Source organism: Xenopus laevis, chromosome 1S, assembly GCF_017654675.1.
Source record: "Xenopus laevis strain J_2021 chromosome 1S, Xenopus_laevis_v10.1, whole genome shotgun sequence".
NCBI lineage: Eukaryota > Metazoa > Chordata > Amphibia > Anura > Pipidae > Xenopus > Xenopus laevis.
This window is the reverse complement of record NC_054372.1, coordinates 39,619,406-39,633,703: the sequence shown is the minus strand read 5'-3', so window position 1 is coordinate 39,633,703 and position 14,298 is coordinate 39,619,406. Positions and strand designations below refer to the sequence as shown.

The 14,298-nt window shown below is 37.4% G+C and overlaps 1 protein-coding gene across 1 annotated transcript in view; it reads right to left on the bottom strand.

Annotated features, from left to right (window-relative positions):
- Positions 1 to 13,162, bottom strand: part of LOC108704313 (probable ATP-dependent RNA helicase DDX60) — a 71,148-nt gene extending 57,986 nt beyond the window's left edge. Inside the window, exons 1-8 of the mRNA XM_041579526.1 lie at positions 12,895 to 13,162; positions 11,152 to 11,249; positions 7,185 to 7,275; positions 5,765 to 5,954; positions 4,768 to 5,103; positions 4,539 to 4,634; positions 2,421 to 2,567; positions 176 to 331 (exon numbers count right to left, since the gene is read on the bottom strand). Coding sequence (XP_041435460.1) covers positions 176 to 331; positions 2,421 to 2,567; positions 4,539 to 4,634; positions 4,768 to 5,103; positions 5,765 to 5,954; positions 7,185 to 7,275; positions 11,152 to 11,239 — 1,104 coding nt within the window. The 5' untranslated portion in view covers positions 11,240 to 11,249; positions 12,895 to 13,162. The remainder of the gene's footprint in view (positions 1 to 175; positions 332 to 2,420; positions 2,568 to 4,538; positions 4,635 to 4,767; positions 5,104 to 5,764; positions 5,955 to 7,184; positions 7,276 to 11,151; positions 11,250 to 12,894) is intronic.
- Between the last annotated feature and the right edge of the window lie 1,136 nt (positions 13,163 to 14,298).

Here is a 14,298-nt window from a genome sequence, read left to right as displayed (position 1 = left end):
ATAAAGTTTGATTTGTCTGGGTTTTTTTCAGAGTTTATGGGAGTTTTTAGAATCTCCCATAAACTCAAAATTTGACCCTTGATAAATCTGCCCCCAAATGTTCTTTTGGGAAAAAAAACTTGACACTTTCATTGCTTTCATTGCTTATATCAAATATTCATAGACAAAAACTTACCAAGTCTAAACATGCCAATACAGGGGTGTTCCAACTTGCACTTATATTCCTAGATTTCATCCTCTGGGAAAGAGGCAAAACTTGTAATATGGCCACACTCAGACAGTACATTCTGCACAGGTCAGCCACTTCTTCCAATGTCAGGTCACTGTCATCCTTCAGAAAAATGAAAACATTTTATCATACATATCATGTTTTTTGACTTTTGGGACCCATGGTACTAGGGAATTAGTGGCATACATTTCTTTCCAGCTATGTTGTGCCCAGGCAAATGTTTATATACTCTGTTCTCTGTTTGCAGTGTCACAGATATATACAGTACGAATAAAGTCACTGATAAACATATTTCCTTTCTTTTTAATTTTTTTTGAAAAAGTTGATCACTTTTCCTGCTGAGCTTCAATTACTTTTGGATCTGTTGTTCTGGTGTCTAAGGGGCAGATTTATTTGCGGCCGAATATTCTCCAGTGACCGCTTCACAGCCATCGCTACACTTCGCCAGGTGAAAATTCGCTCAGACAACGCGAATTCATTGGAATGCTGAGTTTCGTTGTGGGCGCCGAACGCTGGCGACGTTTCGCTAGCATTACTTCGACAATGCAAGCAATTGAAAGCGAAGATGCGCTTAATAAAGACTATATAGTAGTTAATAAACCCTACACATGAGCCCACTGTATAGTTTATGTTCCATATGTTGGAAAATGTATGGGGCAACCCGGTTACCCAAAAAAAAATTTAAGAACTTTTGCAGGCTATCACTCTGAAAAAAGGAAGAGACGCCGGTGTTTTTTGGACTTTTTTCACTAAAAAATATTATGTAAATGACAGAGGATTGAGGAAGATCTATGCCCTCCAGTGCACTTCCCCTGGTCTGAGCTGCCGAAGGCAAGTCTGGTGAAAGAGGTAACGTTCAGTAAAACCCGCAATTCATTGAATTTGCGGACTAACGTCCATTTGCCAGAGCCATTCTTGTGTGAATGACCATAAGAGTCTATCTCTTTCGCTAGCAAAGTGACGCCTGCGCCCATTAGTAAATTGGCGATGTCCCTGCGGCGGTAAAGCTAGCGAATTGATGCTAGCGTTAGCCACTTCGCTGGTTCAGTTTTTTCAAAATAACTTGGAAGGTGATTGTTTTACAGGCTGCATTGCCCTTTGTTGGCCTTTGTTATCCTTCCTCTTCTTATTTGGGGAGGGGGGCTGTATATCGCTAAACATTTTGATGAGAACAAAATACTAGGCTGAATTATTTATCAGTGCAAGTGGTCGTGACAAAGTATTTGATTCATATATCTATATATATAGTGAATATAGTACCCCCTCTTGTAAAATATAAGGATATTATAAGTTACAGAGGAGTTTCATGACCATATAAAACACGAGGCCGAAGGCCGAGTGTTTTTATACAGGTCATGGAACTCCGAGGTAACTTCTAATATCCTCATATTTTACAACTGGGGGTACTTTATTTATTATAATACACAAATTTCAGTGATTCATGTGACAGAAATTACATCACTACTCACCGTTTATAACTGATGACATCAGAACTCACCGTTTATAAGGATATAATTTACAGGATATTCATGGCTTTTGTGTATTATATATATATATATATATATATATATATATATATATATATACACATGGATATTAGCAGTTTTGTGTTTATGAATTAGACAATTCAATCATGCCAACTTAGACCTGCCAAGATGGCCAAAAGCCAATGGGAAGCATAACTGCTGAATTTTGTTTTGTGAAAACTTGTAAAAATATGAAAATCTTGATGTATGGAATGGCTTGGAAACTGCAAGTGGCTAAGCCAGAAGTTGAAAAGAAGAGCATGCAGTATGTTTAGCACAACTAAAGTTGCTAAGCACCCATGTGGATGTAACCTTGTTAGGAAGTAAAATCCACATTCCTTCCTCCCTCACCTGTGGGGAAGTTATTGCCTAGGGGTCGTGTCTGTAGCCACAGCAATACATTTCAAGCACTAGGGGATAAATGGATGGTCCATTTTGAGGTCTTTCAGCTCTTCTATTTCTCTTGCAGAAGAAGGAAAAGTGAGTGAGTGGAGCCATGATGTGGAAAGTGAGTGCTATCGTAGTGGCTCTGGTGAGGAGAAAATGTAAAGAACCCGGAAGGACAAAGTATGGGCCCCTGAATGGGGTCACAAGCTAAAAACCTGTTAGGTCACGCTAAGATACAAATACATGCATTATAGAACAAACCAGATAAAAAAGTGTACCTGTGAGGCCTTAATCTTTCGATGGTTTGTGCTTTTCCTTTTTTGGCCATACATTTTTAGGACGGCAGAGCAGGACAAAATACACATCAAACTTCTTATGTCTAAAGCCTCATTCTCTTTGTTAAGAAATGGTATACTCTGTTTGATCTGCAAGACCATATGCATTGCAAACATTAGATTATTTCAGGGTACAGCTAATAGGATAGATAGCAGAACTTTTATTAGTATTGTCTCCCAGTTAAGTCTGTTATCTGGTCGAAAACACAAAGCAAAATAAGTAATAACCCACACAAGTCATATAGGGGCAGATTTATCAAGGGTCGAAGTGAATTCGAGAGAATTTTCGAAGTAAAAAAATTCGAAATTCTAAGTAATTTTTGGGATACTTCGACCATCGAATAGGATATTACGACTTCGAATTTACTTTGACTTCGATTTGAAGTAAAAATCGTTTGACGATTCGATAAGTGAAGTACTGTCTCTTTAAAAAAACTTTGACTTCAATACGTCGCCAAATTAAACCTGCCGAAGTGCTATGTTAGTTTTTGAAGTCGAAGTAAACATTGTTCAATCGTACGATAAAATCTTTCGAATTGTTTGATTTTACTTCGACCGCAGAATAGCCAAATTCGATGAAAAAAAGTTTGAATTCGATATTCGAATTCGAAGTATTTGAATTCGATGGTCGAATTTCGAAGTATTTTTAAAATCGAAATTCGACAATTGATAAATCTGCCCCATAGTATCTACAAGTAAGAAGCCAAATAGGAAGCATTTCCCAGCAGATTAGCCAATAATAGTAGCAGGTGCTTATTTTCAAAGAATTGCTCACTTGGCATCTTGAACTGCTTGTTTTATTAATTAAAATAAATTTAATTTGGCTCACTGAGTGTCTGTGATTTCAAATGGATCCAGAAGATCTACAAGCCAAAATAATTTTTGATAAATGGTACAGAATATCCAATTAATGTGCTTCTTATTGCCCCCCTTAGTAACATTTCTTTCAACCAACTTTACTTCAATCAAGTTCAACATTTTTGCAAAAAAAATGTAAAGTTTGCCTAACTGCTACCTGAGGGGAAAAACCATTCTTCCTGCCTCCAAGAGTGAGCCATACCATGGATCATCCTGCACTAAGAGATATTATTGTCCCCCAAAAAAGATTGACTTCAAAAGAAAAAAAAAGCCATTTTTGTGGGCTTGTCCAAATTTATTTCCAGTACTGACTAATAGTGCCCAGCTCAAACCAATTTAGATAATTAAATGCCAGTTTTGGGTTCCCCAGTATCAAAATAATACAAACCATTATTGTGTAATGGATTTATAGGGAACCTTGCACAATTACCCTACGGATCTTTCAAAAGCAATAGCTCAATGAAAAAGTCATATATGATTTTGCATTTCGTCCTTCTAATAACCTTTGCAAGTGTCACAGAGAAGTAGACTAGGAGAAGGGCAAAGAAAATTAAAGGAAGAGTTCAGTGTGAAAATAAAAACTGGGTAAATAGATAGCCTGTTCAAAATTTTCTAATATAGTTAGTTAGCCAAATATGTAATGTATAAAGGCTGGAGTGACTGGATGTCTAACATAATAGCCAGAATCCAACTTCCTGCTTTTCAGCTCTATAACCCAGTCAGTGACTTGAAGGGGGACCACATGGGACATACTGTAACTGTTCTGTGAGTTTGCAATTGATCCTCAGCATTCAGCTCAGATTCAAAAGCAACAGTTATGGTCCATGTGCCCCCCCCCTCTCAAGTATCTGATTGGTTACTGCCTGGTAAACCAAGAGAGCTTCAAAGCAGGAAGTAGTGTTCTGGCTATTAAATTAGCCATCCAGTCACTCCAGCCTTTATACATTATAATTTAGGCTAATTAACTATATTAGAAACATTTTTTATTTTGCACAGCCTATCTATTTAAACAATATACAACACACACACATCTATCTTATGCCCCATTGCTCCCTTTCCACCCTCCAATTCTAACTCCCTCCATCCTAGGAATAATATACAGTATATATTATATAATTATTTGTTTTTATAGCCCCCTTTTGTATAATACATATGTGCTGTTTTTTTTTCCTCTACACATTTTTTTCAGTGAAGTAACTGTACCTTTTTTATGGTATCACTGAAATCAAAGTCCTGTACATGTTCTCCATACAACTTTGCACATGGATCAACAAGTGCTTGAAGAATTTGCTTCTGATTCTAGGTAAAAAAAAAAAAAAAAAGATCAGAATTGATGACAGACCAATCTCTGTAACATTAAATTTAAACATACTGTATGTAAAGCAGAAGCTGGTACTGTATTTTAGTTTATTTAAAGTTAAAAGCAGATTACCTTTATGGGATGTAAGTTATGACGGGAAGCACTGATATGGTATCCATACACCCGGAGCTGATCAAACTCTTGTCCTTCAGCGAGTACGAGGTCTATTTTTCTTCCCAGAGCACTCAGCATAAGCATACTGAAGAAATATGTTTGAGAAAGAGTAATGCCTTCATCACAAACCATTAGAAAATAGGGATGGTGATCAGTCAGAAATGAGTTCCACTGAGCAGACAAAAAGTTGGAGAAGGTGTATGTGATTGTGTCTGTATTATGTTCCAAGTGCAGTTTCAGTTGGATCCGTAGAGAAAGAAGGTCTGCCCTGCCATGGTAGAAAAACTTCATGTCCTGCAATACATTTTTGGTGTGTCAATAAATATCATCTGAGTCAGGGCAGAGACGTCAGACTGCTGTCACTTCTAGCTGTGACTGTCAGCTCACTCACCCAGCCTGGCTTGAGATCCTGGAAGTTTTTAGTTAAGAGCAATGCAAGAAAAATGTTTCTGTATAAGATTTTCAGTTATAGACAACAATGATGAATGTACAGTATATTTTAATGAATAAGCCAGTACAAAATCAGCAGATAGCATTAAACCTCTAGCATTCTGAAGCCCCACCTAGCACATACTGTATGTGGCAAACTTTTATTTTTTAAAAAAATGCATGTAGTTAATAAGTTAGTTATAAAACTGTCCAAAAATATCATGTTTACATCATACAACGGTGAATTTTAATGTGAACTGCCCATTTAACTGATGTTGAGTGTGCAACACAGCATTGTCTCCCACAGTCCCAGCTTAATTGCAGCTGCAATGAGTATAATGCACAAAATTGCGCTTGTGTTTCATCATGAATTGGACACAATGTTATAAGAGGGAATTGCGTTATTTCTGGCAAAATGACATTGGCACTTGATTCTTTAGACCCAAGTATGCTGCACCTACTGATGATTGATTGCGGTGGGAACCCTGGAACTGCTCTACAGTCATAGGTGAAGAGAGGCACATACCTCAAAAAACACAACAGCATAGTTCGCTCCTCTATTGGTCAATTTAAGCAAGTAGGATTCTACCAAGTAGAAGAAATGCAGATGCTGTCCTGCCTTCAGTGACTGATCCAAAACACAAGTTAGCAGTAAGGAATCTCCATCAATCAAGAAGAATTCAGATTCCACATAATCATTGAGCAGACTGGCAAAGCTATAAAAAATAAAAAAAATGTATGTTTCTGGTTACACATTTACTAATAAAAACAACCAATTTTTATTTACCAAATATCAGGCCACCACCTGTAATGGCCTGTCCATCTATCTGTCCAATCAGGTTTTGGGAAATTAAATTCAATAAAAAATATACATAGAGGTTTTAAAAGGTGTTGACCTTCAATTATCCATTTATGTACCCCCAAATCACATCACTGCAGCATTCCAGAATGTTGATTGTTCGCTTCATATCAGTTCCCCCACCTACAATGGCCAGTCAGTTAATTTGACCAATAAGATTTTGTAAACCAAATGCAACTGGTATTCCTCAAGATGCTGAGCTTCAATTTGCCAAAACTTTACCCCAAAATCACAAGAGGCCCATTGAACCAATGAAATTGTTGCATTCCATAGTAGTGGAAACTTGCAGTACATTTTGTCAATATACAAAGCTGTAGAAACATTCAAAGGAGAAGGTTAAAACCTTCCATCTGTTTACCCCAGAATCACAGGCCTATTATCTTCTAGTTATGCCATACTACTGGAAAACGACTCAACATTGCATTATTGCAAAGGAGAAAACATCTAGCTAGGGGTTTTAAAGGTATTGAGTTTGGTTCTACAGTTCATTTGTCTGAAAAATCTGGAAACATACCTGCCCATGTACCAGACCAAAGACATTATTGAATTCCATAGAATCATAGAACTATGTTTTACTCTGTAGAGGCATTTTTAATGTATTGCATTATTTTAAACATCTAACATCAAATATAGCAGGCAAGGCTTGGTATCTCAACTAGTATACATACATACTGCTTGCTTGGTAGACCTGGTTAAGGATAAACTAGATACTAGTATTAATGTAATCATATTGTCAGGCTTTTTAAATGTATTCCTCTAATGGACAATTTTTTTGCCTGCTTTGTACCATATTGTATAGTCCCTCCTCCAATGCTTCAGATTATATCAGAGGACTTCAGGCACAGAACACTCACTATTCGCACTTTTTTGTTACTGTCTAATGTCTCTAGTTTTACTTTTATAAAAAACCTTTTGGATTTTTCCTCCTCAGATCTTTCCTCCCAATTCCAAATGCTTCTCATCCTTTCCCTTTATTATCTCCTCCCAGACTTCCATATTTCCATTTGCTCTTCTTTCTCTAATTTTCATCCTTTTCTTACTCACTTTGATTTCTAGATTATTGCAGCATATACTGTAGAATACTCACGCAGCTCTTGAGAATTTCTGCAACATAAATGTGTACATGCCATGCAGGATTTCAGCATTTTCCATCGGATATTCACTTTTAGCCTTTGGTCCTTTAAAAATCAGAAATGAATGAATGAGCCAGAGGAATATATAAACAATCCTTCCTGTCCAATCTGCCAATTATTTCACATGTAGCAATATATTTGTGTTTGTATCTGTTGGTAGAATTCACTTTTTATTTTTTTGTCTTGTGAGGAAGTATGAATAAGCTTCTGTTTGTGTCAGTGTGTAAGAGGATGCCTTTCTTACAACCTACCTATTGGCTGCTTGTGTTAAGCATGAGTGTAAGAAGTAATTTCTTCTAGGTGTAAGATTATATTATGACAACTTAACATTGGTACAGGGATTTTATATAAAATAAGGTTTAAGGACTTGAAGGGTAGACTGAAGATTAAAAAAAAATCCCTTATCCACCATTACTAGGATAGTATTTATTTATAAGTCATCTTCTTAAAGAGGAATTAAATAATGCTTGTACCTTCAAAATATTGCATTCATTTTGTCTTAATATACTGTAATTGTTCTGCTACTATAGGTAACTTTAAATAAAAAATATATAACATGATATTGAATACAGTCAGATGGTTTTGTTCTTTTTTTAGTATATTTTCCTACTCATTACAACACCTCTGGTAGTTAACATTTTCTGTATGCACCCATCTTTATTGACAATAGGTAGGATCCACATAACATTTACTATAACCCACGGCTAGAGCTGAAAGAGACTGATGTGATTAGCTGAGTTCTCTTTGCTTATGGAAAGAGCAGACATTTAGGCTCACTGTTATTGTTAAACTATGGGCTGTTTTCTTCTGTTACATTAGTGTGTGTGTATGTGCACAGCTGGGGGATCAGTTGGTAAATATAAAAATGTCAACCTTTCTACACTATTGTATTGTGTTGGGACAGCAAGTCTTTTAAAGAAAAATGGCTCTTATTTCAGCCAGCAGCAGTGAACAGCAGCAGGCAGTTTTCTTCAGTAAATGGTTCAAAAAGGAAAATCCATATTTTATTAACAGGAAAACACCAAAAAATACAGCGGCTTTTTACACACATTGTCAAGTCACAGTCTATAGCCAGCTAGGGTTTTAGAGCTGTGTGATTAGTCAGTTGTGTCTAATCTGGCCCAGCTAGTTAGTTTGTATCTCTTACCTCTGCTACTTATCTCCCCTGTTTGTGGGAGGCCCTGGTTTCCTGTGACTGAAGCCAAACTCTCCAAACCTTGTCTCAGCATTTTGATTTGCTTTACCAAGACTATGGGGCAAATTTACTAAATGGCAAAGTGACTAACGCTCGCAAAAATTCGCCAGCGTGACGTCATTTCGGAACTTCGCCGATTTACTAACGGTCGCTGGTATAACTTCGCTAGCGACAGTGATAGACTCTAGCGGTACTTCGCTCCTTCACGCCAGTCAAATTTGTGTTCTGGCGAATGGACGTAACTATGCAAATTCACTAAGATGCAGATTTTACTGAACGTTACCTCTTGCGCTAGACTTGCCTTCGCCACCTCAGACCAGGCGAAGTGCAATAGAGTAGATAGGACTTCCTCAAAAAATAGTTGAAAAATTTTCTAAATCCCCAAACGCTAGCGTCTTTTCCTTTTTTCAGGGTGATAGGCTGCAAAAGAGTGTAAATTTTTTTTGGGATAACCAGCTTCCCCCCTACACATTGGACATAAACTATACACTGGGCTCACGTGTAGGGCAATATAACAACTCTATTTCCTTTTATTAAGGTTTCCCTGGGCTTGTGTAGTGTAATGTATTTGCTGCAACATATACGTTCATTTAACTTCCCTCTGTATGCAAATTAGGCAACGCTAGCGCAAATTCGCTTTGCTTGATGTAGTACTAGTGCAACTTTACCAGGGTTCGGCACCCTGAATGCAACTTCGGATTTCAGTGAATTATCGTTGTCCTGGCGAATCTACGCCTTGCGAAGTGTTGCACTGAAATTTGCCCCTAGGTTGTACCAAAAGGAAAATAGATGTATAAAGTGTGTTCACCCATATGCGATGAATGAACTAATTAGGTTGACATGCTTTCTTAAAGTAAGAATTTTCTAATTATAAACTCTCTTTTTTCCCCCAGTATTGGTGAGTCATTATACAGGAGACTAGTTTGTAAATGCTGGCAAACTGGCTCTGGAAGTAAACACCATATTGGCGCATGCACAGTTGGAATAGTCTTTCGGTTCGCAGCCACTGCTCATGTGCCAAAAGTGCCGGATATTGCTGAAGGGAAGGAAAATGACCTGAAGAATACAGAAGAGCCTGAAGATGGAGCCCATGAGCTTACACTGCACCTATATGCGAGTAATGAATTAGGGGCACTTTCAGGGGTAATCACCTATGCGGGGGGGGGAGAGGGGACTATGTAGGGTAGTGGGTAGGGGTTTTATTATTGGGGGAGTTTAGTTCTCCTTTAAATATTGTATCATAGTTAATGAATGAACAACTGATTGAATGAATGAATTAATTAATTAATGGAGGGCTATGAAAAAAATGCTATATACTGTACCCTGTAAAGTTCAGTTAGTACAATGTGTCAAGCATTGATAAAAGAGACTTACTGACCTGAAAATAATTAGTCACATAAAAGGTGATATACTAAATTGCATCTTTTTGTGATCAATACATCTACTGTAACTTAGGCTTCATTATACACATATGGGACCTGTTATCCAGAATGCACGGGACCTGAAGTTTTCTGGATAAGGGGTCTTTCTGTACTCCATACCTTAAATCCACTAAAAAATATATTTTAACTTTAATTAAACCCAACAGCAAATAAAGATTAAAGGAGCTGTTCTCCTTCCACACCGTTGTTTTTAGATTGTTCACCAGAAATACAGGGGCACATTTACTAAGGGTCGAATTTGAAGTGAAAATACTTTTAATAGTACGATAGTCTAAGTTTTTTTTCCAATGGAATATGGCCGTTTTCAATCTTATTAAAATAGTTTGATCGTACAATTAAACCCTTCAATTCGAACGATTTTACAAAAAAAAAACTTTGACTTCTCAAAACTTAGCCAAAGACTCATATAGGTTATAGGAGGTCCCCCATAGGCTAAAACATCAATTCGGCAGGTTTAAGGTGGCGAAGGGTCGAAGTTGAAGTTTATTAAAGAGACAGTACTTCGATTATCGAATGGCCCAAGTTTTTTCTATTCGATCGAATTTTGGCCTATTCGATGGTCGAAGTACCCAAAAATTATGTCGAAATTCGAAATTTCACTTTGACCCTGTGCCCCTAAGACTTTTTTTCAATTACTTTTAAGGTTCAGTCTGGAAGCTCAGTGATGCATGTCTTGCATGAATTGTTACATTTAATTCCAGCAATTGTTACATTTATTTGATACATTTCTCAGCAGTATCTGTGGAATATTAGCAACTATTGTATCAGCATTGCAATATGTATCATTATTGCTCAGCAGGGACAGAAATAACAAATGTATCAACTTGATGTATCAGTTTAGAACAGTTTACAAAGTCGGCGACCCCCCCAGAGCTGCTTCAGAAAGACGTAAGAATGTGAAAAATTTAAATTTCAATAATAGAAAAACAGTTGCCACTAGAAAATTATTGTGAAAAGTCCTTATTTTTGGTGAACTATCTGAACCAACTGAACTGTAAAAATTTTTTGAAGGTGAGCAACCCCTTTAATTATATCCAGTACAAGGTTTTGTTGTCTCATTACAGAGAAAAAGGAAATAATTTTTTAAAATTTTAATTATTTGATTAAAATGGAGTCTATGGGAGATGAACTTTCTGTAATTCTGAGCTTTCTGGATAATGGGTTTCCAGGTAACAGATAGCTGTGTATGTTACAATGTAAGTGTTAAAGCAAGTAACATTTAGCAAAATTACTGCCTGGAATTTGAGAAAATGTTGTTTTGTTCAGTATTCATCCCGCATTTACCTGGGTCACTTGATTCAGAAGTTTCAGGTGCAGATTCTTTTTGGGAGTCCAGTGAGTTCTCTGCTGAATGAGATCCTTGCATAGCCATTGATTGGAAGCTGCAATTGAAAGTGAGAATTCAATTGCATAAATAAAAAATAGCATTTTGTAATATAATATTCTTCGTTAAACAGTTATTGCCATTCAAATTGCGCATAGCACATTTTTAAGACCCGCACAGAACATTTTTTATTACATCACCCCCCCCCAAAGTCCTGTGTTATATCGGTTTCATTACATTACTATGGATGAACCAGAAATATTACACAGTATCATATTTAAAGGGGAACAATTGCAAAAATGAAAATTTAATATGTTTCTGCATCAGGGTCCGATTTCCTTTCAGGCCACCACTAGGCATGCAAGTGCCAGAGCACTCAGAAAGCAGCTTGGGGGCATGCCACCCCTCATATTGATATTGAAATAAGAAAACTTTCTAAACACAATCAATTAAAAATTCTGTTCCGTTTCTGAAATAATCAAGTTTATGTTCACGCTCTTAGCATCAGTTTCTCCTCAGTCTGTCTTCATGCAGGAGTTGGGTGTCAGATAAAAGATCCAATGTATCTTATAGAGGGGCTCCTTTTACCTAGAAGATGTATTAGAGCTCACTATTGAAATCACTAGAAATCCTGTCTCTCTACATGCAGAATTTGTGCAAATGGTAGTTTGTTAAATTTTGTTATACTGGAATCAGTTATTTGAGTGAGCTCTAATACATCTGCTAGGAAAGGAGCCCCCCCTATAAGATATATTGGATCTAACTGTCAATGAATATCTGCCAGCCAACTGCTGCATGAAGACAGAATGAAGAGAAACAGATGCTGAGAGAGGAATAGTGAATATAAACTTGATTATTTCAGAAACAATGCAGAATATTTAATTGATTGTATTTAGAAAGTTTCTTATGTCACTATTAGGAAGCTTATATTAAATGTTCGTGATAGTTCCCCTTTAAGGAAACAACTCGATTTTTCTTGAATGATAAATGAAAAAAAAAGTAGCTGCCATTCCTGATATGATTTTAGAATACGTTCTCTATCGCACATGATAATGTGATGTCCATTGATACATACCATACTCCTTTCAAATATGCACGTCAAGTGTATGATGCCAAGGGACAGATTTATCAAGGGTCGAAGTGAATTCGAGGGAATTTTCGAATTAAAAAAAAAATTTCAATTCAAAGTCATTTTTTGGATACTTCGACCATCGAATAGGATACTACGACTTCGAATTTACATCGTTTCGAAGTAAAAATCGTTAGAATATTATTCAATAATCGAAGTAATCGAAGGGCTATGTTAGCCTATGGGGACCTTCTAGACCTTTTTTCTAAGTCTTCACACATCGAAGTAAAATCATTCAATCGATTTAATCGTTCGATCAAAACGATTTTACTTCGATCGCTCGATGGCCAAATTCGGTGAAAAATACTTCGACTTCGATATTCGAAGTCGAAGTATTTGAATTCGATGGTCGAATTTCGAAGTATTTTACACTTCGAAATTCGACCCTTGATAAATCAGCCCCTTGTAGAGACAGGCACTCGCAGAGTTAAACTGTAAAATGATGTATCCACATGACATATTTCAGGCTTAGCCCACAAATGTTGCAGTTTAACTTTGTGAGTACCTGTCTCTACACAAATACAGTATACAATACAGATCTAGCAATAGAATGGTAACTGTGTGATTTACTTACTGTACTTCCTAAGTGCAATTGGCAGGAAACTATAGAGTATTCAGGTTGGAGAAGTGAACGACAGGCTGACAGTTTCCCCAGGCAGTTTTTGTTGCTGTTTCTCTTCCAAGCTCACACCCTGTCCCCTATTCTTTGAGTTTATAAGGCTGCTCAGTTTCATTTCTCTGGCAGAACCCGCCTCTCAGTACTTTGGTTTTCATTGATAATGATTTGAGAAACAGAGAAAGTATGACGTGCTTGCAGGACAATAGTACAATGTTGTATTTAACAAGGAAGAAATTCTGCACACATATTGCACGATTGGGTCTATTTTTTATGCTGTGTAAAAAGTGTAGAGAAACATTACCGGTGACGTTGCCCCCAGCAAGCAATCAGCAATTAGATATCAACAGTTAGAAAACAAAAGCAAAGATCTTATTGGTTGCTATGAGCAACATCACCGGTAATGCTTCCCTCCACCTTTTACACCGCATGAGAAATAGACCCCTTAAGTTGCCTTCACTAGCAAGAAAGAGCTGTAAGAAAAAAAAAAGTCAATGGGAGCATTTTTTAACCAGAATTTTGGAGGTTTTCACATTTTTGTTTTTCAGTACGGATTGTCAAAGAAGCTTGAATTTTTAGAGGTTTTCATTTTTTTTTTTTTTGAATTGTTCAGCGATCTTTGTCATTCATATTTTTATTAATCAGAACTTTTAATAAATTCAATGACAGTCTCGGTTTAAGAGTTTGTGAGTTCATTCATGGTTTCAAAAACCTCTAAAACCACTAACATCCGACGTCTAAAAATAAGCCTCCATGACTTGGCCACCTACTGTAGCCTTCCTAACAGGGTCGGACTGGAGCAATGGGGGCCCACCTGGACTGCCCCCTCCCAGCTTCCCTCTGTGCGAATGCGGAGGTGCAGTGGGGCAAGTGTTTTTTTTAAGGGGCGCCGATCGGGGGAGCGGGTCTGAGCCTAAGGGGGCTCATGAGGGCCAGGGCCCAACAGGTTATTTTCCGGTGTCCCACAGGCCCAGTCTGACACTGCTTCCTAATACACCTGGATACTTGAAACTAGCCTTAGGCATATCTGTCACACTTAACCACCCCTTTTTTTTCATACCCCCCTTAGGGCATTCCAACCATGGCACAGCACTGCAACATGACCTCAACCATTTACTCTGGCAGCACCATCCCACCTCAACCAAAAACCTCTCCATCCCTTCCACCAGACCCAGGTTAATTAAATCCAGTGCCAACTTTGACAATTACTCCTATAGTTATCAAAAAGCCTGCCTTCCATGTATTTATGCTTCACCACCACATACTGAACCTCCTCATAAAAATGCCCAAAAGCTTGTTCAGCTTTTTTTCTACCCCTTTCCGTAGGCGGAGGGTGATTTTTTTGTTTGAGTAGTGAGGGAT